This window comes from Saccopteryx leptura, chromosome 5, assembly GCF_036850995.1.
Source record: "Saccopteryx leptura isolate mSacLep1 chromosome 5, mSacLep1_pri_phased_curated, whole genome shotgun sequence".
NCBI classification, from domain to species: domain Eukaryota; kingdom Metazoa; phylum Chordata; class Mammalia; order Chiroptera; family Emballonuridae; genus Saccopteryx; species Saccopteryx leptura.
The window spans coordinates 213,609,448-213,634,454 of NC_089507.1; the positions used below are offsets into that span (position 1 = coordinate 213,609,448).

The window sequence follows — 25,007 nt, forward strand, 5'->3', positions numbered from 1 at the left end:
CGCGCAGCCGCAGACAGCTGAGAGTGTAACCAGTGCCCGGCGCTCCGGCTGCGGGAGGTGAGTGGCGCGCCTGGCGGGGGTGGCCTGCGCATCCGTCCGTGTTTGCGCGGGGGCCGGAGGGTCCGCGAGGCCCGGAAGTAAGCGGTGTTTAAGGGTGGATGGTGCGGTGGGTACGGAGCGGATCCTGCTGTCAGACTGTCGGGGTTCCCATCCCTTGTGACCTTAGGCAAGGCACCCTTCCTCACCCCGAGTCTTAGCTGCAACCACTATCCTTATGCATAGGTCATTTTGCACGTGTAAGGAAGGGTGTATCTGCAGGATAAATATTTAGGAGTGGAATTGCTTGGTCAAAGGGCTTGTGTGTGTGTAATTTTGATGGAAAGTGGAGAATTGTTCTCTGTAAAGATTGTGCCATTTTCCATCCCTCCAGCCATGGATGGGAAGTTTGAAGGCAGCAACCTGAGACCCTTGGAGGGTAGAAGGAGTCACTGATGAGGCTGTGGTGCCCCATGTTAGATGTCTTCTTTTTGAAGAAACTCAAGAGGAAGATGCCCTCAAGTGATACATAGTTTTCACGGCTGCGGGGGCCTGTGTAGCAAGGGGGCCGGCTGTGCTGCTTACTGGCTCTGGGGGCTTAGGTGAGTTCCTCAGCCTCTCTGTGCCTTTCCTCACCTCTGAATGGCATACTAGTGTCTGTTGCCTATGTTGCTTAGGATTGCTGTGAAGATTTAATGAGTGAATACCTTAAAGCCCTTGGAATTGTTCCTGTCACAAGGTGCTACTTTAGTTTGTCAGGGCTTCTCACCTCACCTCTGTCACCTCTTTGTTTTGAAAACAGACTGCCTAGATTTGCGCCTCATCTCTGCCACTCCTTTGTGTGATCTTGGGCAAGTTGCCTCAGTTTTTTTCACTGATAAAAATAGGGATACTACGGTTAAATGTATCTTCTTGGGTTTTTGTGAGGCTTCAATGTGTTAATACACTTGGAATACTTAGAGCATTCGACACAGTGTTCCATAAATGTTGATGTCTGTCATTCTCTTGCAGAGGTTGGGCTGTTTTAGTGCCATGCATCATGTCCAGTGTGTCCTCCAAGCATCGAAGTGTCTGGGGTGGGGGTCCTTGGCCTCTGGGTCCTGGCTGCTGCTCCGGACCTGCAGGGCACACAGCAGTGTCTCTGGCATTACTTGTCCCAGTCCAAAGGGGGAGCAGGAGGATGGAGTTCGCAAGGATTTCGGCTCCAGGCTGGCCACCGGACCGACTTTTCAGCACTTTTTAAGAAGTGCTTCAGTTCCTCAAGAGAAGCTGCCCTCTCCAGACCTGGGGGACCCACCCCCATATCTCACGGTGGACCAGCTTTCAGGAAGGCAGAGGAAAGGTTGGTTTCACTTTTTGTCTCTCTTTGGGCTTTCTGCTTGGCTCTTTTCCAGCCTGATTCTGAACTGTTCTTTTACTACAGACCTGGTGCTGGAGGGTTAACAGTGTGGGAAGGCTTGCTAAGTAATGGAGTTATCAAACTCCACCAAGTAACCTTAATATAAAGAAACGTATAGAGCTGTTGGTACACGTGACGGGGGGTAGAGTCGGTGCTGTAGAAATTCATTCTTTGTGTTTAGGCAGAGGTTTTCTTAGAAACATTATGAAATGTTTGAAGAGGAATTAAGGGACAGTCAGACCTTTCCCCCATTGCTGTATTTAAAAAAACTATTTCCCTTTATAATTCTTAAAGATTTGGTGGCAATCATAAGGTGAAAGTTATTTATAACTTGTTTTCATTTAACATTTTCCCAAATACTACATTTTCCCAAATAATTAATTTTTAAAAATTGATACAAAAATACTCACATTGGGCTGTACCATGATGTTTTCCAACCTGTTCCCTATAGTTGGACATTAGGTTATTTAAAAAATTTTTATATTATATATAAAACTGTGTCTCATCTATAACTACATCTATATCTGTCTTTATATAGATAGATGTATATGTAGAGATAGATACAGATATTGCTTCTGTTAAATTTTTTTTCTAGAATAAATCTCTAGGGGTTGAATTAGTAAGTCAAGGAATAGGTATACCTTGTGAACCCTGCTAGGTATTTTGCAGTCCTTTATAATTTGTTGTTTCTTTTTTTTTAATTTTTAAAAAGTTATTGATTGAATTTAGAGAGACAGAGGAAGAGAGAGAGAGAGAGGGAAACAGACATCTCAGCCTGCTGTTCCACCATCCATGCACTCACTGGGTGACTCTTGCATGCACTCCCACAGGGGATTGAACCCACAACCCTGACACATCAGATGACAGTCTAACCAACCAGGCTACCCGTCAGGGCAATATAATTTGTTGTTTCCTTTAGTCTTTCTCTGATATAAACATTGGTGTTTTTTTTGTTGTTGTTGTTTTATTTTTTTTAAGACACGGAAAATTAGCCAAGGAAGGTTTTAAAACAAGCCTGATCTTTAGTTTCTTTCCCTCCCTCCCTCCCTTCCTCTCTCCCTCTTTTTCTTCCTTTTAAAATGGCTACTATTTTCTATTGATTTTCATATGATTCTTTGTCATTTGACTTTATTTTTCTTTTTAAACATTTTTTGATTTTGGAGCCGTGAGGGGGGGCGGAGAGAAACATCAATTTGTTGTTTTGCTTAGTTATGCATTCATTTGTTATGTGCCCTGACTGGGAATCGAACCCACAACCTTGTCATATCCGGATGACACTTGAACTAACTGAGCTACCTGGCCAGGGCCTATCATTCAACTTTTATCTCCATTTAGAATGTATTTGGTTCTGTGAAAGTGTGCTGGTGGGGATAGGGGTTGTTGATACGGGGATTTAGTTTGAAGGGGCTTGCCCAAGTGTGAAGTTGATGTTCTTAAAACTTTGTGAAACTGTGTTTTAGGTCTTTATAACTATGCTTGCTTTCATTTAAGATGTTTAAAGTTACTGTAGGAAGCTGCCTCATCTTTTCTTGTGGCTTGACGTACCCTCTGTCCACTGGTGCTACCTCCAGAGGCTGGAACCTCGTTTTGAGAAGGAGTGTAGCGTGTGGATTTAAACGTGTTACTCCTCTAGGTTGGTAATCCATGCCGTCAGCCCACCTCCCTTTTCTGACTGTTCTATAACCATATTTCCTTGGTCGCAGGTGCACGTTTTCACAGATTTTAAATGACATGACTTGTAATTGGTGTGTGTATGTAACATAGTGCTTCTTTTGTTCTGAGAGGCTGTCATTGTTTGGTTGGACATCTGGGGAACAATGATGTCTTAGAATTGAAGCCACGGGACTTAGTGGATGAACCGGTCGCCAAGTATTTCTGGGGCATTTGGGAAGGAGACCTTTTGAGACATGTGGCCCCTTTATCTTCCTACCATGGAGTCCCCCTCTCCTTGCAGTCTACCTGGAGACCTATGGCTGCCAGATGAATGTGAATGACACAGAGATAGCCTGGTCCATCTTACAGAAGAGCGGCTACCTGCGGACCAGTAATCTCCAAGAGGTACACATCCTCCCCATTGTCTCCTGGGCCCGAGTGAGACCTTGCTCTTGGGCCAGTTCTAACATGCAGTTTCGGGGCCAGGGTACGGCCTGGTGAGGGGGAGTTGCTTCCAGTCAAGGGGTAGCACGGGACTGAGCTGTACATTTGTCTCGTTACTTTGAAACTTGATGGTGGTGCTCACTTGGAGGCAAGGAACGAAGTTAAAAATGGACTGCGAGGGGGCGGGGAATGGGAATTGGCGTCTCATGGGTAGGGATTTTAGTTGGGAAAGATGAAATCGTTCTGGAAGGTGGATGGTGGTGATGGTTGTGCAGCTCCGTGAATGCGTTTAATGCCACTGAGCTGTGCATTTAAAATTGTTTAAAATGGCCAGTGTTAGGTATCTTTTTCCATAATAATAATAAAGGGCCACAGGCAGTGAGTCTACAAGACTAACTTCACGGATCATTTTCTTTTTTCCCCTTGCTCCCCATTCAGGCCGACGTGGTCCTCCTCGTCACGTGTTCTATCAGGTGGGAATTGGTTCTTCCCTGGGGAGGGAATGCACCTTACGTAGCAGTGCCGCAGCTAGCCCAGGCTGGCTCGCCTGTGCAGACGCCATGGATCTGCAGTGTCATACAGCGGAGGCAGTAACGGCGGTTGCTGAGCACGTGCTCTCTCTCTGTCGGGTTCTGCGCTGAGTACTGTACATGAACTAAACAATTGCATTCTTACAACATTTTCATGAGGCAGGCGATGTTATCAAACCCCTTGTACAGATGAGGAAACTGAGCGTGTGCCGAGTCATCCAGCTTTCCCTCAGATGTTCCTTGTAGCTGATGGCACATGCTTATGGTGTCGTTCACGTCATAAGGGCTGGGGTGCAGTCAGTGGCTGGGGACAGGGTTCTTCTGAGCAGAGATGAGTGGCGTCCATCAGAGGCGAACATACCCAGTTTCGTACTGTTTCTGTGTGCAAGGCGTGTTCATGTTTCCTCAGCTGGCTGTGCTAGCAGTTCACGAATGGATACAGCACTTACGTTCTGAGGGTGTGAGCTGGAAGACACAGACCTAGGTGCTTTGGGAGAGTCAGAAATGAACCCTTCACGGAGCCTGGCTTTAAGGAGCTTAGTCTGATACGGAAACTAAGACAGATACTCAAATAGCTCTAACTTCTGGTGGAAAACATTAGGTAAAAAAAACCCCAAACAGTAAAAAGGGTAAATGCTAAGTACAGGGAAGTACAGTTAAAGTGGTCGGTAGTTGAAAGGAAGGAGAAGAAGCCTTCCGATGGGATAGATCAGGGGAGGCCTGGTGAGTAGACGGGGTGGAGTTTGGCTGAAAGGCTTGTCAGGCTGTGGCGACGGGCAGGGAGGCTGTCCTGCTGGGACCGTGCAGGGGGGCTGTCGGGCTGTGGTGACGGGCAGGGAGGCTGCCGTGCTGGGACCGTGCAGGGAGGCTGTCGGGCTGGGACCGTGCAGGGGGGCTGTCGGGCTGGGACCGTGCAGGGAGGCTGCCGTGCTGTGGTGACGGGCAGGGAGGCTGCCGTGCTGGGACCGGGCAGGGGGGCTGTCGTGCTGGGACCGTGCAGGATCGCAAGCAGTGCTGCTTCAGCTGGCTGGCGGCCTGCCTTCCCCAAGCCTAACGGTTAGATGCCCACGTAAAGGGTGGGAGGTTTCCATTCTCGCTGTCCTACTCTTTTCGATGGCTCTGTGGTTTACTTTCAGGTTCAGGTCTGCCTCTTGGTCTCTGTAGGGAGAAGGCTGAACAGACCATCTGGAACCGTTTGCATCAGCTCAAAGCCCTGAAGATGAAGCGGCTTCGTTCCCGAGCACCTCTGAAGATCGGGATTCTAGGTATCTGGGAACTTGCAGATTTTTTGAGTTTTGAGAGACTTGGGCTCCTCGTAGCTTTATGTGCTAGGGTTTTCTGTAGAGACCACATTCCGAGTGTGAGAAGAAATCTTGTATACCCCGTGCAACTCTGTATTTAATACCAGAGCCTGTGATGTTAAATGAGATAAAGCTCATATAAGGGCTTTTTATAGTGCCTTGAAGTTAACAGGTATTCAGAAGGTGGTCTGTCCTTCCTGGAGTCTCATGTGCTCCTGGTGGCGGAGTTACGGATCGGAGAGCATTTGGAGTCTGAGGGCAGCCAGCCTAAATGTAGGTCGGCCCGTTTCATCTTGACTCGTGAAGTGTGCCAGCTGACCCTCTCGGTCTGTACTGACCAGTGTGGTAGCCAGCAGCCACATGGGGTTATTGAAAATCTAAGTAAACTTACATAATACAAAAAAAATCTACTTCTTTAATCTGACTAGCCACATAGTGACTGATCAGCAGCCACATGTGACTAGTGGCTACCAGTTTGAAGAGCACAGATAAAGAACATTTCTGTCATCTTCTGTTGGACAGCTCTGATCTAGAGAGCTGGGAAGCATGTTTTAAAAATGATTACTCTCTTCCCTCTGTTTCCAGAATTAGTGTATTTCATCTTAAAACAGACTGTGTCCATTGTAGATAGTTAATTCCTCTTGGTGATGGCTCAAGCACGCTGGAAGCATGTCCTGTTGTTACACAGGTGAATGTACAAAGTGATACAAGAAGATGAAGGATTAGCTGAAATGGTTTGTTTCGTTCCAGTTCCTTCGTTGTAGAAGTCTTGGATAAATATTGGTTAGTTAGGAATTTTAGACATCCCAAAAGAGGTATTTTAATGGTCAAAATATGTACCACAAAATTTATCATTTTAACCCCCTTTTTTTTTGTTTGTTCATTTATTAATTTTAGAGAGACAGGAAGCAGAGAGAGAAACATTGATTTGTTGTTCCACCCATTCATGCATTCATTGGTTGACTCCTGTATGTGCCCTGACCAAGGATCGAACCCACAACCTTGGTGTATTGGGATGATGCTCTAACCAACCGAGCTACCCGGCCAGGGCCACGTAAACCCCTTTTAAATGTACAGCTCAGCAGCATTAATACATTCACATTGTTGTGCAGCCATCACCACCAGGCATTTTCAGAACTTGATCATCTTCCCAAACGGAAACTCTGTCCCCATCAAGCCCTAACTTCCCATCCGCCCTCACCGGAGCCCTGGCACCCTACTTCTGCCCTCACGCGTGTGACTGCTCTAGGTACCCGCTGTGCTTGGAGTCGTGCACTCTATCCTCTGAGACTGACTTACTGCATATACAATAGTGCCTTCGATTGTGGTTCAGGATTTCCTTGTGAAGGCTGGCTGGATAATATTCCTGTGTATGTTTACACCGTCTCCATTAACGGGCCCTTGGGTTGCTGTCACCTCTTGGCTGCTGTGAACGATGCCGCTGTGTGTGGGGGTGCAGCCCAGGCTAGTTCTCAAACAAGTGTTTTCAAAGGCCGTCTGTAATGAGACGGACTCTGTATCAGTTCTGTAGTCTTACTAAGGACGCTAGTGTTTTTAGGATGTGGAAGGTTCCGGCATGGATAGTTAACTCGTTTCTTACAGGTTTTAGCAGGTATTATGGGCAAGAAGAGGGACAGAAAGGGAGTAAGTGCAGTCATATATTGTTTGATTTTTAAAAATAAATTCCCGATGCCAACTCTTTTTTCATTTGTAGCAACAAGTAAATTTTCTTTTTTTTTTAATTAAAAAAAAATTTTATTGATTGATTTTACAGAGAGAGGAGGGGAGAGAACAAGAAGTATCAAGTCGTAGTTGCTTCACTTTAGTGGTTCATTGATTTCTTGCTGTATGTGCCTTGACCGGGCAAGCCCAGGTTTTGAACCGGTGACCTCCGCATTCCAGGTCGATGCTTTATCCACTGCGCCACCACAGGCCAGGCCACAAGTAATTTTCAACAGGAAAAAAGGTGGTTCGTGCCTTGGAAGGTGTTTGGATGGTGGTTTAATTTTCTCTGAGCGTTTAATTGGACGGCTCCTGAGCCCTCTTCCCTGTTTTGTCGTACAGGAAGGTGCAGTTTCCAGAGCTCTGGGAGTGGTGGGCAGTTTGAGGGACGATGCTAAATGCCTAGCGAAGCTTCTGGGCCCTGGCCCTGGGCCCAGCGGGAGACGTGGCGGGAGACGACATTTCTCTTCCCTCCCAGGCTGCATGGCCGAGAGGCTGAAGGAGGAGATCCTCAGCAGGGAGAAAGTGGTGGATGTCCTGGCCGGTCCCGACGCCTATCGGGACCTCCCCCGGCTGCTGGCTGTGGCCGAGTCCGGCCGGCAGGCTGCCAACGTGCTGCTCTCTCTGGATGAGACCTATGCCGATGTCCTGCCGGTCCAGACGGGCCCCAGTGCTGCCTCTGCTTTTGTGTGAGTCACTGACCAAGGGACAAGGGGGAACTTTTCCTTTCTTACTTTTAAAATGTCACGTTAATGTTATTACATTAAAAAAATTAATACACAGTACAAAAGACAAAGAATGATGTAAGACTTCCTCAGGCCTATCGTCTGCATCCCCCTAGAGCAGGGGTAGTCAACCTTTTTATACCTACCGCCCACTTTTGTATCTCTGTTAGTAGTAACATTTTCTAACCGCCCACCGGTTCCACAGTCATGGTGATTTATAAAGTAGGGAAGTAACTTTACTTTATAAAATTTATAAAGCAGAGTGACAGCAAGTTAAAGCATATAATAATAATTACTTACCAAGTACTTCATGTCGGATTTTTGCTAAGTTTGGCAGAATCAATCTTTATAAAACAACTTACTGTAAATCTGTCTTTTTATTTATACTTTGGTTGCTCCGCTACCGCCCACCATGAAAGCTGGAACGCCCACTAGTGGGCGGTAGGGACCAGGTTGACTATCAATGCCCTAGACCACCTCTCAGAGGGGGTGTGTTAGTTATTTCTTGTATAATTCTTTGAGAAGTGTTTTTTGCTTATGTATTCATATACATAAAATAAGGTGTTTCCTACCCTCCCCTCTGCAACCTTATTTTTTCACTTAAAAAAATATCTTAGGCTTTCCTGATTGTTTTTTTCTCTCCCCTGATCTTTTAGAAAAGAGTAGTTAACAGAATAGTTTATATTTGTTGAGAATGTGTGGAAAAGATAGAAGAACAGAAAGAAGAAAGTAAGAATTACCCATCCCTCCACCACCTAACGATGAACACGGTCACCATTTTGGTGTGTGTCATTGCTGTCCTTGCCTTTGTGCTAACGTGTGTGTGCTTATTTGTTTAAAGAAACAGCTCTCGGTGTACTTGGTTTTACAATCTTTTCTTATTTAAAATGGTGAACATTTCTGGCCCTGGCCAGGTTGGATAGAGCATTGCCCTGATACACCAAGGTTGTGGGTTTGATCCCCGGTCAGGGCACATACAAGAATCAACCAATGAATGCATGAGTAAGTGGAACAACAAATCGATGTTTCTCTCTCCCCCTCTCCCCATCTATCTCCCCATCGCCCCTCTCTCTCTCCTTCTCAAGCTCTGGTGCTTTTGTCCCCAGGTCTATCATGAGAGGCTGTGACAACATGTGCAGCTACTGCATTGTTCCTTTCACGCGGGGCCGGGAGAGGAGTCGGCCTGTTGCCTCCATTCTGGAGGAAGTGAGAAAGCTTTCTGAGCAGGTGAGCGGTTCTCCAGGCTTCCTTACAGGGAGGGTGTTTGTGGGAGGGTGAGGATGTCTTTCTTGTTTTGTAGCCTGTGCTTCCCCTAAGCTGTACAAGTTTAGAGCCGTACCTGGCCAGAAAGGAACACATGGGCGTGCATCTCTGGTTTGCTCCCCACGAAGTATAGGCAGATGCTCTGTGGAGCTCGCTGAGGAGGCCACACAGTGGGATGGAGAGAGAGGAAAACACGATTTTAGAAGTGAGATGATGAATCTGGCTGCACCATTCTCTAGCTTGGTGCCTTGGCACTTTATATTTTATTTTATTTTTATTTATTTAATTTTTTTTGTATTTTTCTGAAGCTGGAAATGGGGAGGCAGTCAGACAGAGTCCCGCATGCGCCCGACCGGGATCCACCCGGCACGCCCACCAGGGGGCGATGCTCTGCCCATCCTGGGTTTCGCTCTGTTGCGACCAGAGCAACTCTAGCGCCTGGGGCAGAGGCCAAGGGGCCATCCCCAGCGCCCGGGCCATTTTTTGCTCCAATGGAGCCTTGGCTGCGGGAGGGGAAGAGAGTGACAGAGAGGAAGGAGAGGGGGAGGGATGGAGAAGCAGCTGGGTGCCTCTCCTGTGTGCCCTGGCCGGGAATTGAACCCGGGACTTCCGCACGCCAGGCTGATGCTCTACCACTGAGCCAACCAGCCAGGGCCCTTCATATTTTATTTTTTAACAGATTTATTCATTTTAGAGAGAGAGAAAGGCAGGGGGGAGGGAAAGACGGGAAGCATCAGTCTGCAGATACTTCTCGAATGTGCCTTGACTGGGCAAGCCCAGGGTCCTAAACCAGTAACCTCAGCATCCAGGCTGACACTCTCTCCGCTGTGCCACCCCTGGTCAGGCAATGCATTCATTGTTTAAAAGCAGTCAGACACATCTGGATTTGTTTGATTGCTTCCTCATCGAAAGTATTCCCTGAATTCTGGTAAACTAGAGGTTATATGTGAAAGCTTGATTTGACTTAGGCTAAATATAGTATTTTTGGCAAGAATATTTCATAGGCAATGTTTATATAACGTTGACCTGACAGAATGGTGTCCTAATTTGATTTATGGTGTTATGAATTAATCATTGTTGAACGATGAGTTTGCATTTAGTTTTTTGCTACTCTAAAAAATCTATTGAAGATTAATGTTTACATAAGGTTTTTTTCTGAAGTTCAGTCTTCATACCAGATGCCCAAGCATGAAATTCTTGGGTTAAAGACAGAACACGTTTACGGATGGCTCTTGGTAGGTTCAGTGGATTTTAATTAGTGATTTGATATGCAGCTGCCAAACCAGTTTTTAAATTGCTTCCCATATATTTATTTTCCCCCTTTTCAGGGGCTGAAAGAAGTGACACTACTTGGTCAGAATGTTAATAGTTTTCGCGACAATTCAGAGGTCCAGTTCAGCAATGCCGGGTCCACCACCCTCAGCCGTGGCTTCTCCACCAACTATAAAACCAAGCAGGGGGGCCTTCGTTTTGCTCACCTGCTGGATCAGGTCTCCAGAATCGATCCTGAGATGAGGGTCCGTTTTACCTCTCCCCACCCCAAGGACTTTCCTGACGAGGCAAGTATCAAGTTTGCTGTGCCAGTTAGATATCAGTGTCCTTGAGCGTTTCTGTCTGGGACAGTCGGGCGTGATTTGAGCCAAAGTAAAGCATTTAGGTTAATTCATGTGTTTGGTGTAATCGGCCTCTTCCTTACTCGAAAGTGAACTTTGGCAGAGCACAGTGGGGGTGGCCTGCCTTTCTGCAGGGTTCTCGGGTGAGATTCTGATGACCGTCTGTGTGCTCTGTTTGATCAGGTCCTGCAGCTGATCCATGAGCGAGACAACATCTGTAAACAGATCCACCTGCCAGCCCAGAGCGGAAGTAGCCGTGTACTGGAAGCCATGCGGAGGGGGTCAGCTTGCTTGGGGAGGGGGCATCCCACAGCTTTCAGTGTCTCCTTGAAGGCCAGACAGTGTCTGAAGTCCCAGTGTAACGTGCGGCACACAGTAGCTGCTCAGTAAATATTTGCTCTATGAGTAAAGCCATGGACATTGTCATTTGCTTTGTTCACCAAGTATAGAGTAAGGACTGGATCACTCATTTCATTTGCTTAGTATGTCTTTTTATTAAGCACCTACTGTGTGGCACGCTCTTGAGGTTTTTAATCTTTTAGCTTTTGATGTTCAAGTGTTTTGGGTCTTGGAATTTAAGTGTAGCTCTGTGTGTTCACTTACTTTGGACATAATAAACGTTGCAGAGATAGGACTGAGAGAATGTGACAGAGGGCGGGCTCTTTGGAGCTAGTGTTTTGCCTTGTTTTCAACCTTGGCAAACACTAAGTGTTTGAGACTCTTAAATATTTAATCTAGCTTCATTATGAGTTAAACATAGGAGGTTATTTAAAGTAACATGTTCTTGAACTAAAAAAAATGTATAGGCTGCCCTAGATTAGGTTACAATATATATATATATAGGATTCGGATCATAAGAGATTGTTTGGATGCTTTTACCTGCCCTGTCCTGTCCTGTGTGGGTGAGAAGTGAGCACATGTGGTCACTCATTTGTGGTGGCCTTTCACAGCATTTTTTGAAGGGAAGACGGTCCTGTCTAAGTCCCTGTGTTTTGATTGCAGATATTCCAGAGAAGCCTATGTGGAGTTAGTTCATCACATCAGAGAGTCTATTCCAGGTACTGGACATTTTAAGAAACATACTCAGCACGTTATAGTGACCGCCATCTTGGTCAGACACAGGCGACACCTGGGGCGGGATGGTGCCCTGTGACACCTTTTACTTTGCTTCTCTTTATTTCTGTCTCTCTCTGTCTTTACTTCTTTCTGATTTTATTTTCTAGTTTGGTCTTGCTAGAAATTCTCAGAGTTGTGGATCAGCTTGTGGCCTCAAGTCTAAAGGGATACGTCTTCTATCGTTTTTGTGTCTGAACACATGGGAGAGACCTTGTTTTTTCTTGCTAGTCGGCCAAGTTAAATGTGGTCTAAATTAGTTCTGATTTGGGGGCTGTTGCTATCTTTAAAAATGTGTATACAGTTAATTTCTTTCCCATTTATCTTAATCCTTTTCCTTCTAATAAAATTCTGTAGTCTGGTTTAGATTTGGTGGACAGAATCTACATTATTTCCAAATTTTTAATTACTGTAACTGGTATTTGCATAAATACTTTGATTTTTTTTTTTTTTTTTTGCATTTTTCTGAAGTTGGAAACGGGGAGGCAGTCAGACTCCCGCATGCGCCCGACCAGGATCCACCTGGCATGCCCACCAGGGGGCGATGCTCTGCCCATCTGGGGCGTCACTCTGCTGCAATCAGAGCTATCCTAGCGCCTGAGGTAGAGGCCACGGAGCCATCCTCAGCGCCCGGGCCAACTTTTGCTCCAATGGAGCCTTGGCTGCGGGAGGGGAAGAGAGAGACAGAGAAGAAGGAGAGGTGGAGGGGTGGAGAAGCAGATGGGCGCCTCTCCTGTGTGCCCTGGCCAGGAATCGAACCCGCGACTCCTGCACGCCAGGCCGATGCTCTGCCACTGAGCTAACCGGCCAGGGCCAATACTTTGATTTTGATGGGACAGGACAGCGTGGAGTTTCTCTGGGCTGTGGTTTCCTTATGTATAAAATACAGTTAGTAGTACTCACCTCATTGGATTATTGGGGTGATTAAGTAGGTTAAATTACATAGATAGTAAAGTATAGCACTTAGTAAGTATTTTGGTAAATAGTAGTTATTGTTACTACTTTAAATGAACACTGTGTTAAAGTAACTTCAAAAGTACATTTGTATTGGGCGCTGCAAGGTTTCTACCAGTAAAAGTAGGACAGATTTAAAAATGTGGACTCTTACTGTGTTCCTAAATGCCACATTTGAAGCGAACATACCTTTTCTAGTACTGAGAGGACCGTAGGCCGAGAAGCCGGCTCTGGCCTGGGAGCCCTGGACGTGAGCAGGCCTCTGTCCCCCTGGCCCCTTGCTCTCCAGTGACTGCTCTGTTAGGCCTGCACGTGGGCTGAATAGCTCCAGGAGGGGCCTTGTCATTGCTGTCCCTCCCTTCGTAACCCACGAGTGCCAGAGGCCTCCCTTGAAAGTAAGCAGCAGGGACATGCTGTCCCTTGTCCTTTGCTGTGTGTCGCAGGTGTGAGCCTCAGCAGTGATTTCATTGCCGGCTTCTGTGGTGAGACGGAGGAAGATCACCGGCAGACGGTGTCTTTGCTGCAGGAAGTTCGGTACAACACGGGCTTCCTCTTTGCCTACAGCATGAGACAGGTGAGCTCCGGGGCGGGGCGGGACTCTTCTGGGCCGGACTGACCTCGCTCCTGTCTGGGTCCTGCCTGTCTGGGCGGGCTGACAGTCACCGGGCAGGAAAGGCAGTGGCAGCGGGCCCGTCCTGCAGAAACCACAGGATCTTACCGTCCACTTCTTTATTGTGTCTAAGCAACCTGTCTGCTGTTTCACATAATCCAGCACTGGGAGATGAACATTATGATCTGTGCCAACATTTCTCCTTATTAGAATAGTTTAAATTATGTTTAAATTGTTTAGAATTTGAGTGTGGAGGGAGGTATGTTATCTCTTTCCTTTACAAGAAATGTAAAGTCATTTCTCAACATGCAGAGCTTTTTCTTGGCCTTCAGATGTGATTTGTTTTTAGAAGCTCCTTGACTCCCCCCTCCCAGCCATTCTCAGCAATTTTTATTTATTGATTTGTGGGGGAGAGAGAGAGAGAGAGAGAAACACCAGTTTGTTGTTCCACTTATTTATGCATTCATTGATGAACTCTTATATGTGCCCCGACCAGGGATCGAACCTGCAACCTTGGTGTATCAGGACGATGCTCTAACCAACTGCCAGGGCCACCCTCAGCAACTTCTAGTTTCCGTTTTTGTAGGCCAGGTAAACTCCCCGGTGCCCACTTTGGAGTGTCTCCTGTAGCCCAGATCTCCAGGTCAACAGTGCGGAAGGAGAGGAAGGACGCGGAGAGCAGTGTAGTGCGGAGAGGGGCAGTCCTGGTCTGCTGCCGTGCTCTTGGTGGTAGGGGTGAATTGCCTGGGTCATCTTTCATCCCCACAGTCACCTTGGGGTGACTTGCCTTGTACTTGGGCTGGAGGCTCAGGAGCCTTTGTGGCCGTGGGCTCAGGAGAGCTGACTGATGAATGAAGGAATGGATGAACCCATTACCTTGGCCACTGTTAGCTCAGTTGCCATCAATTAAGCTAATTCCTGTGTTTTAAAGCCCACCGCCTAGTGTTCTGTAGGCAGTGGAAGTGGGCCGGTGTGTGTATTCATGTCTCTCGCACAGGGATGAACCTTCAGAGAGCTGTTGAGTTTCATTTTGCTTATTTTCTGTGAACATCACAACCGTGCCATAGGCATTCTTTATAATACCAGATTTGGGAAATGGGTTTTTAATTGTGTTGTGGAAGCATATTCTTTGGGCATTGAATATGAGTGTTCACTTGGGGATCTAATTCCTAAGTTAGGGTTAAGGTTATAGAGATTTGATCAAGTCGCCTAGTAGGTGAGAGCGAGCCCTTAAATTGCTCTTCTCTCATTTAATAACTGTGTGACCTTGGCAAAGGGCCTTGGTTTCTTCCTTTGTGAAGTGGAGATAGCATTAGTACCAACCCCAGCTTGTTTGGAGGATTAAATAAGAGAATATGTACGTACAGCCCCGGCCGGGTAGCTCAGTTGGTTGGGGCATCGTCCCGAAGCTCAGAGGTGGCCGGTTCTATATCCCTGGTCAGGACACATCAGGAACAGATGTTTCTGTCTCTCCTGCTCTCTCCCTTCCTCTCTAAAATCAATAAAATAAACATTATAAAAAGACATACTAGGTATAAAGCACTTACAGCAGTGCTTTGTAATGGTAAGTGTACAGTGGAGGTAAGTTGTTAATAATAAGACAATGGGGTAGAAAGCACTTAAAGCAGTGCTTTGTAATGGTAAGTGTACAGTGGAGGTAAGTTGTTGTTAATAATAAGACAATGGAGCACAACCTGTAGGAGAATTCTATTTTAGGATTCTCTCTCGATTCTCCATTTTCCTCTGTGGATTTGGTAGTTCTTTCAAAGGCAGATTGATTTGAACAGATTCATTTGGTGTATTGATTTTTCTCTTATTCTATACTTTCGTCTAGTACAGTGGTTTTCCAACTGTGTTATCAGCTCGTGTGTATGTATGTGTGTGTGTGTGTGTGTGTGTGTGTATAACATATATACATACTGTGGTGTTGGATAATATAAAGGCTTTTCAAGGATAAGTTTGTTTTTTCTTTTTTTCTTTTGTATTTTTCTGAAGTTGGAAACGGGGAGGCAGTCAGACTCCCACATGTGCCCGACTGGGATCCACCCAGCATGCCCACTACGGGGCGATGCTCTGCCCATCTGGGGCATCGCTCTGTTGCGACCAGAGCCATTCTGGCACCTGAGGCAGAGGCCATAGAGCCATCCTCAGTGCCCGGGCCAACCTTGCTCCAATGGAGCCTTGGCTGTAGGAGGGGAAGAGAGAGACAGAGAAGAAGGAGAGGGGGAGGGGTGGAGAAGCAGATGGGCGCTTCTCCTGTGTGCCCTGGCTGGGAATCGAACCCGGGACTCCTGCACGCCAGGCTGACGCTCTACCACTGAGCCAACTGGCCAGGGCCTTGTTTTTTCTTTCTGACTAGGTAACATGTGCTTGTGGTATAAAATTCGAAAGGTCAAAATCGTGTGCAGCGAGAAGGTCTTCCTTCTTCCAAGATTGCCTGGTTTCTCATTTCCTTCCCTGAAGGCAGCTGCTCTTAGCAGTTTTTTCTGCAACCTTCCAGAGATAGTTCATGTATTTTAAACATATTTATATGTGTTCTTTCTACTCCAAAGTTATACAGGTTCATTTGTACCTTATTTCTGTTAAGAGGATATTTTGGAGAGCAATCATATCAGTACATATAAAGCCATCTCATTCTCTGTAGCAGCTGTGTAATATCCAGCTGTGGAAATAAGCCATGAGTTGTTTTACTGGTTATCTGTTGGTGAGCACTTAGGCTGCTTCGCATCCTGGGACTTTATACACCACGTGGCTGAGGAACCTGGTGTGCGAGTTACCGTAGTATGTGTACGGATGTAACCTTTGTCCTCTGGACATTCTATAAAAAATATCAAGAACAGTGTTGAGTCTCTGATTTCCACGTGCTAAATCTAGAATGCAGCCCTTCTGAAAACAGTGATTTCCTGGCATAGCCGCCTTTTTCCCTCAGAAGGACCTGAGACCTGGAGAACTCGCGTGGGGGGGCTTGGAGCCTGTGACTTGCAGGCAGAATGAACGTGCCCCCCACTGGGCCTCAAGATGGGCTCTGCAGGCCATTGGTGACCTCCTCTCTGTCTGTTTTTATTAGAAGACACGGGCATATCACAGGCTGAAGGATGACGTCCTGGAAGCGGTAAAATTAAGGCGTTTGGAGGAACTCATCACCGTCTTCCGAGAAGAAGCAACGAAAGTCAACGAGGCCTCTGTGGGCTGCACCCAGCTGGTGCTGGTGGAGGGGGTGAGACCACGCGTGTGTGCATACATTGTTGTTGTGTTTGTTTGTGTTTGAGAAAACGGTATGTCTCCCTTTATTTAGATCTTCTTTGATGTCTTTTATTGGTTTTTGTAGTTTCAATGTATATATCCCATACACATTTTGATAGATTTATATCTAATTGTTTTTTGGAGCCATTGTGGTTGCTGTTGTTTTTAATTTCAGGTGTCCATGTGTTCATGGCTGTCGTATGGAAATAATTGGGTCTGTTAGTTTGTCTTATCCTGTGACCATGCTGAAGTCACCTAAGGGGTCTGGGAGTGCTTTTGGTAGTTTCTTGGGGTTTTCTGTGTAGATCATCATGTTGTGTTTTTCTTCTTCCCTTCCTGAGGTTCCAGGGTTCCATCTCTTAGTGTTTCCTTCCTGTTTGGGAACTTCCTTTAGACACGCTGGCAGCCGATTCCCTTTGGTCTCCTTTATCTAGAAGATCTGGATCTTCCCGTTCGTTCCCGCGGGTGTTTCTGTACTTAGTGGAAGCGCTGGGGAAAAGTGGATCTGCCCCATCTTTCTGGACGCGGTATCGTAGGTGTATTTTTAGAATTGGTTTTATTGTGCGTCATTAATTCTTCCTAAGACGTGTACTGCACTTCAGGAAGTTTGTAGTTTTTGCCGGCCTCTGTGATCACAAGCCTGGGAACCTAGCCATCACTTAGGGGGAGAACTCACCAGCTGGGAACCTGGCCCTCTGTGGGTCTGCATGCAGCAGCCAGCGGAGAGGAGGGGAGAGAGCAGGCCTGTCTGTGAGTTTCTCTGGGTTCTGGTTTGGGAGGGGAGGCCCCTGCTCCGTGCCTCGGGGTAGGGCAGCATCAGAGTCACCGACTGCGTGGTGTTTGTGTTCGCTAGGGCTCTGGGAGACAGTAACAGTGAAAGATGTGTTCAGGTCATTGAGGCTAAGCCAAAAAGAGCTTTTAAAACAAATGTTTATTTTAGGCCCTGGCCTGTTGGCTCAGTGGTAGAGCGTTGGCTCTGTGTATGGAAGTCCTGGGTTTGTTTCCTGGTCAGGGCACACAGGAGAAGCACCCATCTGCTACTCTACCCTTCCCCCTCTCTTTTCTCTCTATCTCTCTCTTCTCCTCCCACAGCCAAGGCTCCATTGGAGCAAAGTTGGCCCGGCTGCTGAGGATGGCTCCATGGCCTCTGCCTCAGGCACTAGAATGGCTCCAGCTGCAACAGAGCGACACCCCGGATGGGCAGAGCATTGCCCCCTGGTGGGCATGCTGGGTGGATCCCAGTGGGGTGCATGTGGGAGTCTGTCTCACTGCCTCTCCGCTTCTAACTTCGGAAAAATATTTTTTTTAAAAATGTTTATTTTAATGATTTTAGACAGAGAGGAAGTGGGGAAGGGAAGGAGAGAGAGAGAAAGAGAGAAAGAGAAAGAGAGGAACATTGATCTGTTCCAGTATGTGTACTGACCACGGATTGAACCAGCAACCTCTGTGCTTTGGGACGGTGCTCTAACCAGCTGAGCCATCTGGCCAGGGTAAAAAAGTTCTCTTTTGTACCAAACTTTAGCGGTGTCTTCTGGAGGCCAAGGGCAGGGATGCTGCCAGGGTCTGGAGGGGCTCCGCCCAGCCTGGGAAGCCTCTGAGGCGGCTGGTGGCGCTGAGCTGGTTAAATGCTTCGGGGAGTGTTCGCTTCACTAAGTGCCTTGTAATTCAGGGTGTCAGCTGTGAGTCTGGAGATGTGTACGTGTACCTGTCTATCAGCAGTCGACATTTTATCCAGTAGAAATCGGATCTTATATTCCCAGCTCTCCTCACACAGGGTCTGGCAGAGTAGGGTACTTTTCTTCTGAAGGAGTAAGTATTGAAAGGTGCTAATCTTATTCATGACTCTGTCAGCCCGCAGAGAGAGCCCATGGTAATTAAAGGAGCCAAAACAAGGTTCTTTCTTAGGCACCCCACGTAAGCCGTCACTCACTCGGGGCTGGAGAATACATGGAGTTTTCAAGGTTAGCAGTCGGGGTCCTGACTTCCTCTTAGAGGAAACCTTTGTCCCTCCAGTACTGGCCTTTGGAAACGCCAGGTTGCTGTATCCAGAGTGGCAGAGGAGAGGAAGGCAGCTCACGTGTACTGAACGCTTCCATCTGCCAGGGAATGTGCCCCCAGTGTTACGGGTGGCTGACCCTTTTGCGGACCGGTGGTTCGAAAACACTGACTTACAGTTCAGTTTGATCCTTTCAGGGCTCGTTTCTAAGCTGTGTTAGAAAAGCTTTCTTTTTTATTTTTTATTTTTTTTATTTATTTTATTTTATTTTATTTTATTTATTTATTTATTTTTTAAAAGATTTTATTTATTCATTATAGAGAGGGGAAAGAGAGAGAGAGAGAGAAGGGGGGAGGAGCAGAAAGCATCAACTCCCATATGTACCTTGACCAGGCAAGCCCAGGGTTTTGAACCAGCAACCTCAGCGTTTCCAGGTTGACACTTTATCCACTGTGCCACCACAGGTCAGGCTTTATTTTATTTTTTTACAGAGACAGAGAGTGAGTCAGAGAGAGGGATAGACAGGGACAGACAGACAGGAATGGAGAGAGATGAGAAGCATCAATCATTAGTTTTTCATTGTGCGTTGCAACACCTTAGTTGTTCATTGATTGCTTTCTCATATGTGCCTTGACCACGGGCCTTCAGCAGACCGAGTAGCCCCTTGCTGGAGCCAGCGACCTTGGGTTCAAGCTGGTGAGCTTTTACTCAAACCAGATGAGCCCGCGCTCAAGCTGGCGACCTCGGGGTCTCGAACCTGGGTCCTCTGCATCCCAGTCCGACGCTCTGTCCACTGCGCCACTGCCTGGTCAGGCAAAAGCTTTCTTATTGTAGGGATAGTTGTGCCTTGTTGCTAATCTGTGGCTCTTCTGGAGTCAGCATGGCATGTCCCAAGGAACCAGTGAGGACTGTTTGGTGGTCAGTCAGATGATTCCCAGCCCCCTGTGAGCTCTGGGAGCTGATCAGCTGACAGTTGCCAGTTACTTTCTCTGCCTGGCTCCGTGGCGTTGCCCCGACAGAGAAGCATGTAGTAATTAGTAATATTCAGCAGACTCGGGATTCCTTTGCACATTTCTATAGCTCTCTTTCTGCTCATGCCCCTCCTGTCTAGAACTTACTCCACAATTTCTCGTGCAGAAATAGTTGTATAGTTATCCCTGTGTTCCGATCCCTCAGCCCAGAGAGGATCACCGTGTTCTGCCCTGGGCTCTGCCTCCCGGCCTTGCAAACTGTCTGGCATGTGCCTTCTGGCAAAATGCGGCTGGTTGAGGGCTCATCTCATTTGTTTTCCTCCTTTTGGACTTTGCAGTCTTTGATCTCGGTTGTCTAATCTCTGAAAATAGTTATTGCATACCTTTTGTCCAATTTCCTGGTTATTTAAGGCTGGAGGATAAATTTGGTTCTTGTCACTTCATCATGGCTGTAAGAGAGACTTGTGTGTCTTCTAGAACCTCATTCCATCATTCTGGTTTTATTATTCTGCTGGTCTTCTGCGTGTTGTGATGGGGACTCTGGCTTCAAGTCTGCCTGTTTATTAGGGGCAAGTACCATTCCTGAGTGATTGCTCTGAAACTGGGTAAAGGGAAGGTGGTTTCCCAAGCGCATCACCATGTGTCCTTGGTCTCAGGCCTGTGGGAGTCCATTCCTACTGAAGGGAATTTTGTAATCAAGGACTCATTGGCTGAGTCCTTCATTAATATATTGTCTAGAAAACTTGATTGCATTTGTGTCGTGTGCTGTGCACTGCCTTGTGGGCGGAGCAGGGGTAGCACTTAGTCTTCAGAGGGTTCCTGGGTAAGAAAATGCCGTGGGAGTGAGTGAGGCCCTTGGGGGTCTGAGACAGAGAAGGTGGAATTCTCGCCTTCCGAGAACAGACAGATGGCCGTGACGGGCTCATAAAACCTCTTCTGTTCTTTCTGCAGCTGAGTAAACGCTCTGCCGCGGACCTGTGTGGCCGGAATGATGGAAACCTCAAGGTGATATTCCCTGACGTCGAGATGGAGGATGCCACCGACTCCGGGCCCACGGCCAGAGCTCAGCCTGGGGACTACGTGCTGGTGAAGGTAAGGTGTTCTTTTTGACTTTCGGCTTGCACTGTGAAATGGTGTGCTAGATGGGATAATTTGGGGGAATGAGATTTTTTTTACAGAGAAATCCTTTAGTAAAATGAAAATCTCTTATCAACCTGAACAATGAAAGGGCACCTTGAATTGAATTTCACAGATTTTATTTATTGATTTTACAGAGAGAGAGGGGGAGGGGGGGAAGGGGAACAAGAAGTATCAAGCCATAGTTGCTTCACTTTAGTTGTTCATTGGTGACTTGTTGTATGTGCCTGGAGTGGACAAGCCTGGGGTTTCGAACCCGCAACCTCAGCCTTCTAGCTGATGCTCTGTCCACTGCACCACCACAGGCCAGGCATGAATTTTCTACTGTTTCTATCTAATGCCTTCTTGTTTTTCTTCTCCCCTGCCCAGGAAGGGTTCTTTCTGGGAACTTGGTGAGGTTGAACTACATGGGGGCATAGAGTCTCCTGTGGCAGAGAGGCCAGAAGGGAGATGTGACTTTTAGTGAGTTGCTAGTTCTCGGAAGCACCAGGAATTTAAGTAGTGTGCTCAGGGTCACACAGCCAGCAAGTGGTAATGTAGGGATCTGAACTGAGGCCGCACGGGCTCTGAGTCCACTTTTTTATTTTTATTTTTTTTGGTATTTTTCTGAAGTGAGAAGTGGGGAGGCAGTCAGACAGACTCCTGCATGCCTCCAACCGGGATCCACCCGCATGCCCATCTGGGGCGATGCTCTGCCCACCTAGGGCATTGCTCTATTGCAACTGGAGCCATTCTAGCGCCCTAGGTGGAGGCCACAGAGCCATCCTCAGTGCCTGGGCCAACTTTGCTCCCATGGAGCCTTGGCTATGGGTGGGGAAGAGAGAGACAGAGAGGAAGGAGAGGGAGAAGGGTGGCCCTGGCCGGGAATCAAACCTGGGACTTCCACACGCCGGGCCGATGCTCTACCGTTGAGCGGCCAGGACCCGAGTCCACATTTTTAACCATCTCACTCCTCAGCCTTTCAGATTGTTCTCTGTGTCAGGTCAGCATGCCCTTCGAGGTCGCTGATGCTCGGGCACCCCTACCGTACACGTGCTTAGTCTCCTGGGGCCCTTCCCTGAGTCTGCTCGTGGGACTTCTCCTTTCTTCTTTCCTCCTTTCTTCTTTCCTCCTTTCCTCCTTTTCTCCTTACACTGCCACAGGTCTGCTGTGACCACCTTCCTTTCCCTGTGGTTGTCGTGTCCACTTTTCTCCTTACACTGCCACAGGTCTGCTGTGACCACCTTCCTTTCCCTGTGGTTGTCGTGTCCACTTCGCCCCAGAAGCAGAGGCTGGCAGGGCCTGTGCTGATGAGGCTCGCAGGCGCAAAGCTGGTTCTCCACCCCTGAGCTCGGGCATTTGCAGAAGACAGAGGTGGAGAGAGGGCATCTCCTCTTCTGCCCATGTTGGCCAGCGCTTTGTTCTCTTACCTGTGTCTTGGTGCCTTACTCCTCTGCTTCTGTCCTTGCTCTGACTGTCACTTCCGTCTTGAGTCACGGGAGCCGGGGTCCATGGTGTGAGCTGAGGGAGGCTGCCCCCTAGCACATGGCTTTTTTGGGTTGGCCTGGATATTTTTACCAACACTTAGAACTTTGCTGTTCTGTCCATCTGACAACTTCAGCACAATCAGTTTGCTGGCTGCTGACGTTATGATCCCACCGCCTTTCTCTCTTGCATCTTAGACGTTAATGTGGCCAAAATAGTTTCAGAACTCCAGAGACCCCTCTTAAGTTCCTCCCAGTTGCCCTGCATCCTGAGTTCTAATACCATGGTTTAGTTTTACCTGTTTTTTATTATTCAGTTGACTCACGCAGTATATATTTCTGGTGCCTGTCTTTTTTCCCTCAGACTTAATGTTGTGCAGTTCATCTATGATTATACAGGGATGGGCAAAAGTAGGTTTACAGTTGTTTGTATGGAAAAAGACAATCAGGTTATGATTATTACAATAGCTTTATTAACTGTTTCATGTACTCACAACTGTAAACCTACTTTTGCCCACCCGTCTTGATCCGTGTGACACGAGTGGACCATGACTTATTTATGCGTCGTGCTCTTGTGGCCATTTTGGTTGTTCCCAGTTGGGAGCTCTGTGGCCCGAGTTGCTACGAGTGTCCCTGTGCCTGTGTTTTAGTGCGCATGCGAATTCATTTCTGTTGGGCAGGGGGCCTGGAGTTGCTGGTCAGTGTTTGTATGATAGAAGTAGCCGAAGAGCTTGTACCCTTTTACAGTTCCCCCTGCGGTGCACGAGGAGTCCAGGGCCCTCGTACTCCTGCTTCTGTTCTCTCCCCTCCCTGGTCTGTGCCCCACGGAGCAGCGGCTCTTTCTAGACCAGGTTACTCACTCCTCTGCTTATGTCCTCCAGGGACTTCTTTTTATTTTCTTTTTTTTTTGTGGCAGAGACAGAGAGAGTCAGAGAGAGGGACAGATAGGGACAGACAGACAGGAACGGAGAGACAATTGAGAAACATCAATTCTTTGTTGCGGCTCCTTAGTTGTTTATTGATTGCTTTCTCGTATGTGCCTCGACTGGGGGGCTACAGCAGACCGAGTGACTCCTTGCTCGAGCCAGCAAACTTGGGTCCAAACTGGTGAGCTTTGCTCAAACCAGATGAGCCCGCGCTCAAGTTGGTGACCTTGGGGTCTCGAACCTGGGTCCTCCGCATCCCAGTCTGACGCTCTATCCACTGCGCCAGCGCCCGGTCAGGCCTCCAGTGACTTCTTATTTCAGCCAGCCTGTGATCTGTCCCGGCCAGCTGTGCAACCTCTTGTTACCTCCACTCTTCTGCTTTTTTAATTTTTTAAATGTATTGCTTTTAGAGAGAGGGGAAGGGAGAGAGAGAGACAGGAACACGGACCTGCTCCTGTAGGTGCCCTGACTGGGGATCGAACCGGCAACCTCTGCACTTTGGGACGATGCTCCAACCAACCCAGCCACCTGGCCAGGGCCCCTCCACTCTTCTCATTTGGTCCCCTTCAGCATCGGTAGCCTCCTTTTTGTCTCTGAAACCGAGCTCGGTGTCAGGGGACTCTCCATGCTGTGCTGCTTGGGCGGCTCTCGGCCTCCGCCGGGCTGCGTTCTTGAAAACCTTCAGCTGTCTTCTCAAGGACACCTGCTTGAGAGGCCTTCTCTGGCCTCTGCAGTGCGGGGACAGCTTTCCTCCGCCCCGCCCTTGTCCCTGCTGACCACGTTAGCCGGTGTATCTTCCTAGCACTTCTCAGTGCCTGAAGTCACCCTTGCTTTTTCTTTACATATTTATTGTCTGTTTCCCCCCGAAAACTCCGTTGAAGTCAGGGGAAATGTTTTTGTTCGTCTTAGTATCTCCAGCACCTAGGACTATTCCTAGACCCTAAGCACTCAGTGAATATTTATTAGTGGAATGACTTGTCCTCATGATAAGAAATGAGGCCACTGGTACCTGTGGGGTCACAGGCGTCTAGCTCTCAACTAGAGAGGGGAGAGCCTTTCTCATTGGGGCCAGAAGCGTCTAAGGAAGGACGGGACTGGTCCCGCCTGGATTACAGCGTGCCCCTGGAGGGCGGGGTCTGGGACGGCAGCTCCCACCTGAGCCTGTGGCGGGTGCCGGGGAGGGGCTGTCGCCCAAGAGAAAAGGAAGACGCGGCCCCTTGGGGCTGACATATTTGGAGTTTATAAATGATGTGTGTTACCATTGCATCAGACGTCTCTTCCTCCCCCGACTGGGGCATGCAGGAACCGTGCAGCCTCTGCTGACTTGTCATCTCCGTCAGGTCCCTTGGGGCTGACATATTTGGAGTTTATAAATGATGTGCGTTACATTGCGTCAGACATCTCTTCCTCTCCCGACTGGGGCACGCAGGAACCGTGCAGCCTCTGCTGACCTGTCATCTCCGTCAGGTCCCTTGGGTGGCCTCCCTGGAGGCTCCGCATTCTGTCCCTGTGGTGACCTCGCCTCGCCCGCCTGGCTTTCTTTCAGATTACCTCCGCCAGCTCCCAGACGCTCAGAGGACGCGCGCTCTGCAGGACCACTCTGAGGGCCGCCTCCGCCCTGCTCTGCTGATGCTGGCTCCGGGCTGACGCGGGTAGTCCTTCCCAGCAGGAGGGCGATGTGATGGGTCACTCAGGAAGGAGGCAATGAAGCTTTGAAGACGAGCTGCAAGTGGGGAAGCAACTTTGTGGCTAGTGGAAAATACATCTCTTTGCTGCTATGAGAAAAGGCTTTATAACCATTAAATTTACCTAAACTGAAATGGTCCATCTGTGTCTCTACATTTATATAATTTTTGCCTCGGTTCATGTTCCTGGGGTTTTCTTAGAGTGTCTGTATTAAGTGTTTCC

The 25,007-nt window shown here is 47.9% G+C and overlaps 1 protein-coding gene across 3 annotated transcripts; it reads left to right on the top strand.

Moving 5' to 3' along the window:
* On the top strand, positions 1-24,924 carry CDK5RAP1 (CDK5 regulatory subunit associated protein 1). Of its 3 annotated transcripts, none has more exons than XM_066384058.1 (14): positions 1-57; positions 1,048-1,378; positions 3,390-3,493; positions 3,971-4,005; positions 5,227-5,327; positions 7,564-7,774; positions 8,917-9,037; positions 10,402-10,632; positions 10,870-10,967; positions 11,689-11,744; positions 13,197-13,327; positions 16,431-16,580; positions 20,525-20,665; positions 24,646-24,924. In XM_066384058.1, exons 2-14 carry the CDS (start codon positions 1,069-1,071, stop codon positions 24,727-24,729), a joined length of 1,773 nt encoding a protein of 590 aa, XP_066240155.1. In that variant the 5' UTR covers positions 1-57; positions 1,048-1,068; the 3' UTR covers positions 24,730-24,924. The 3 variants fall into 3 exon arrangements, with proteins under 3 accessions (XP_066240155.1, XP_066240156.1, XP_066240157.1); XM_066384059.1 differs by having other exon boundaries at positions 35-137; XM_066384060.1 differs by lacking the exon at positions 1-57 and adding an exon at positions 431-638.
* Positions 24,925-25,007: the final 83 nt, after the last annotated feature.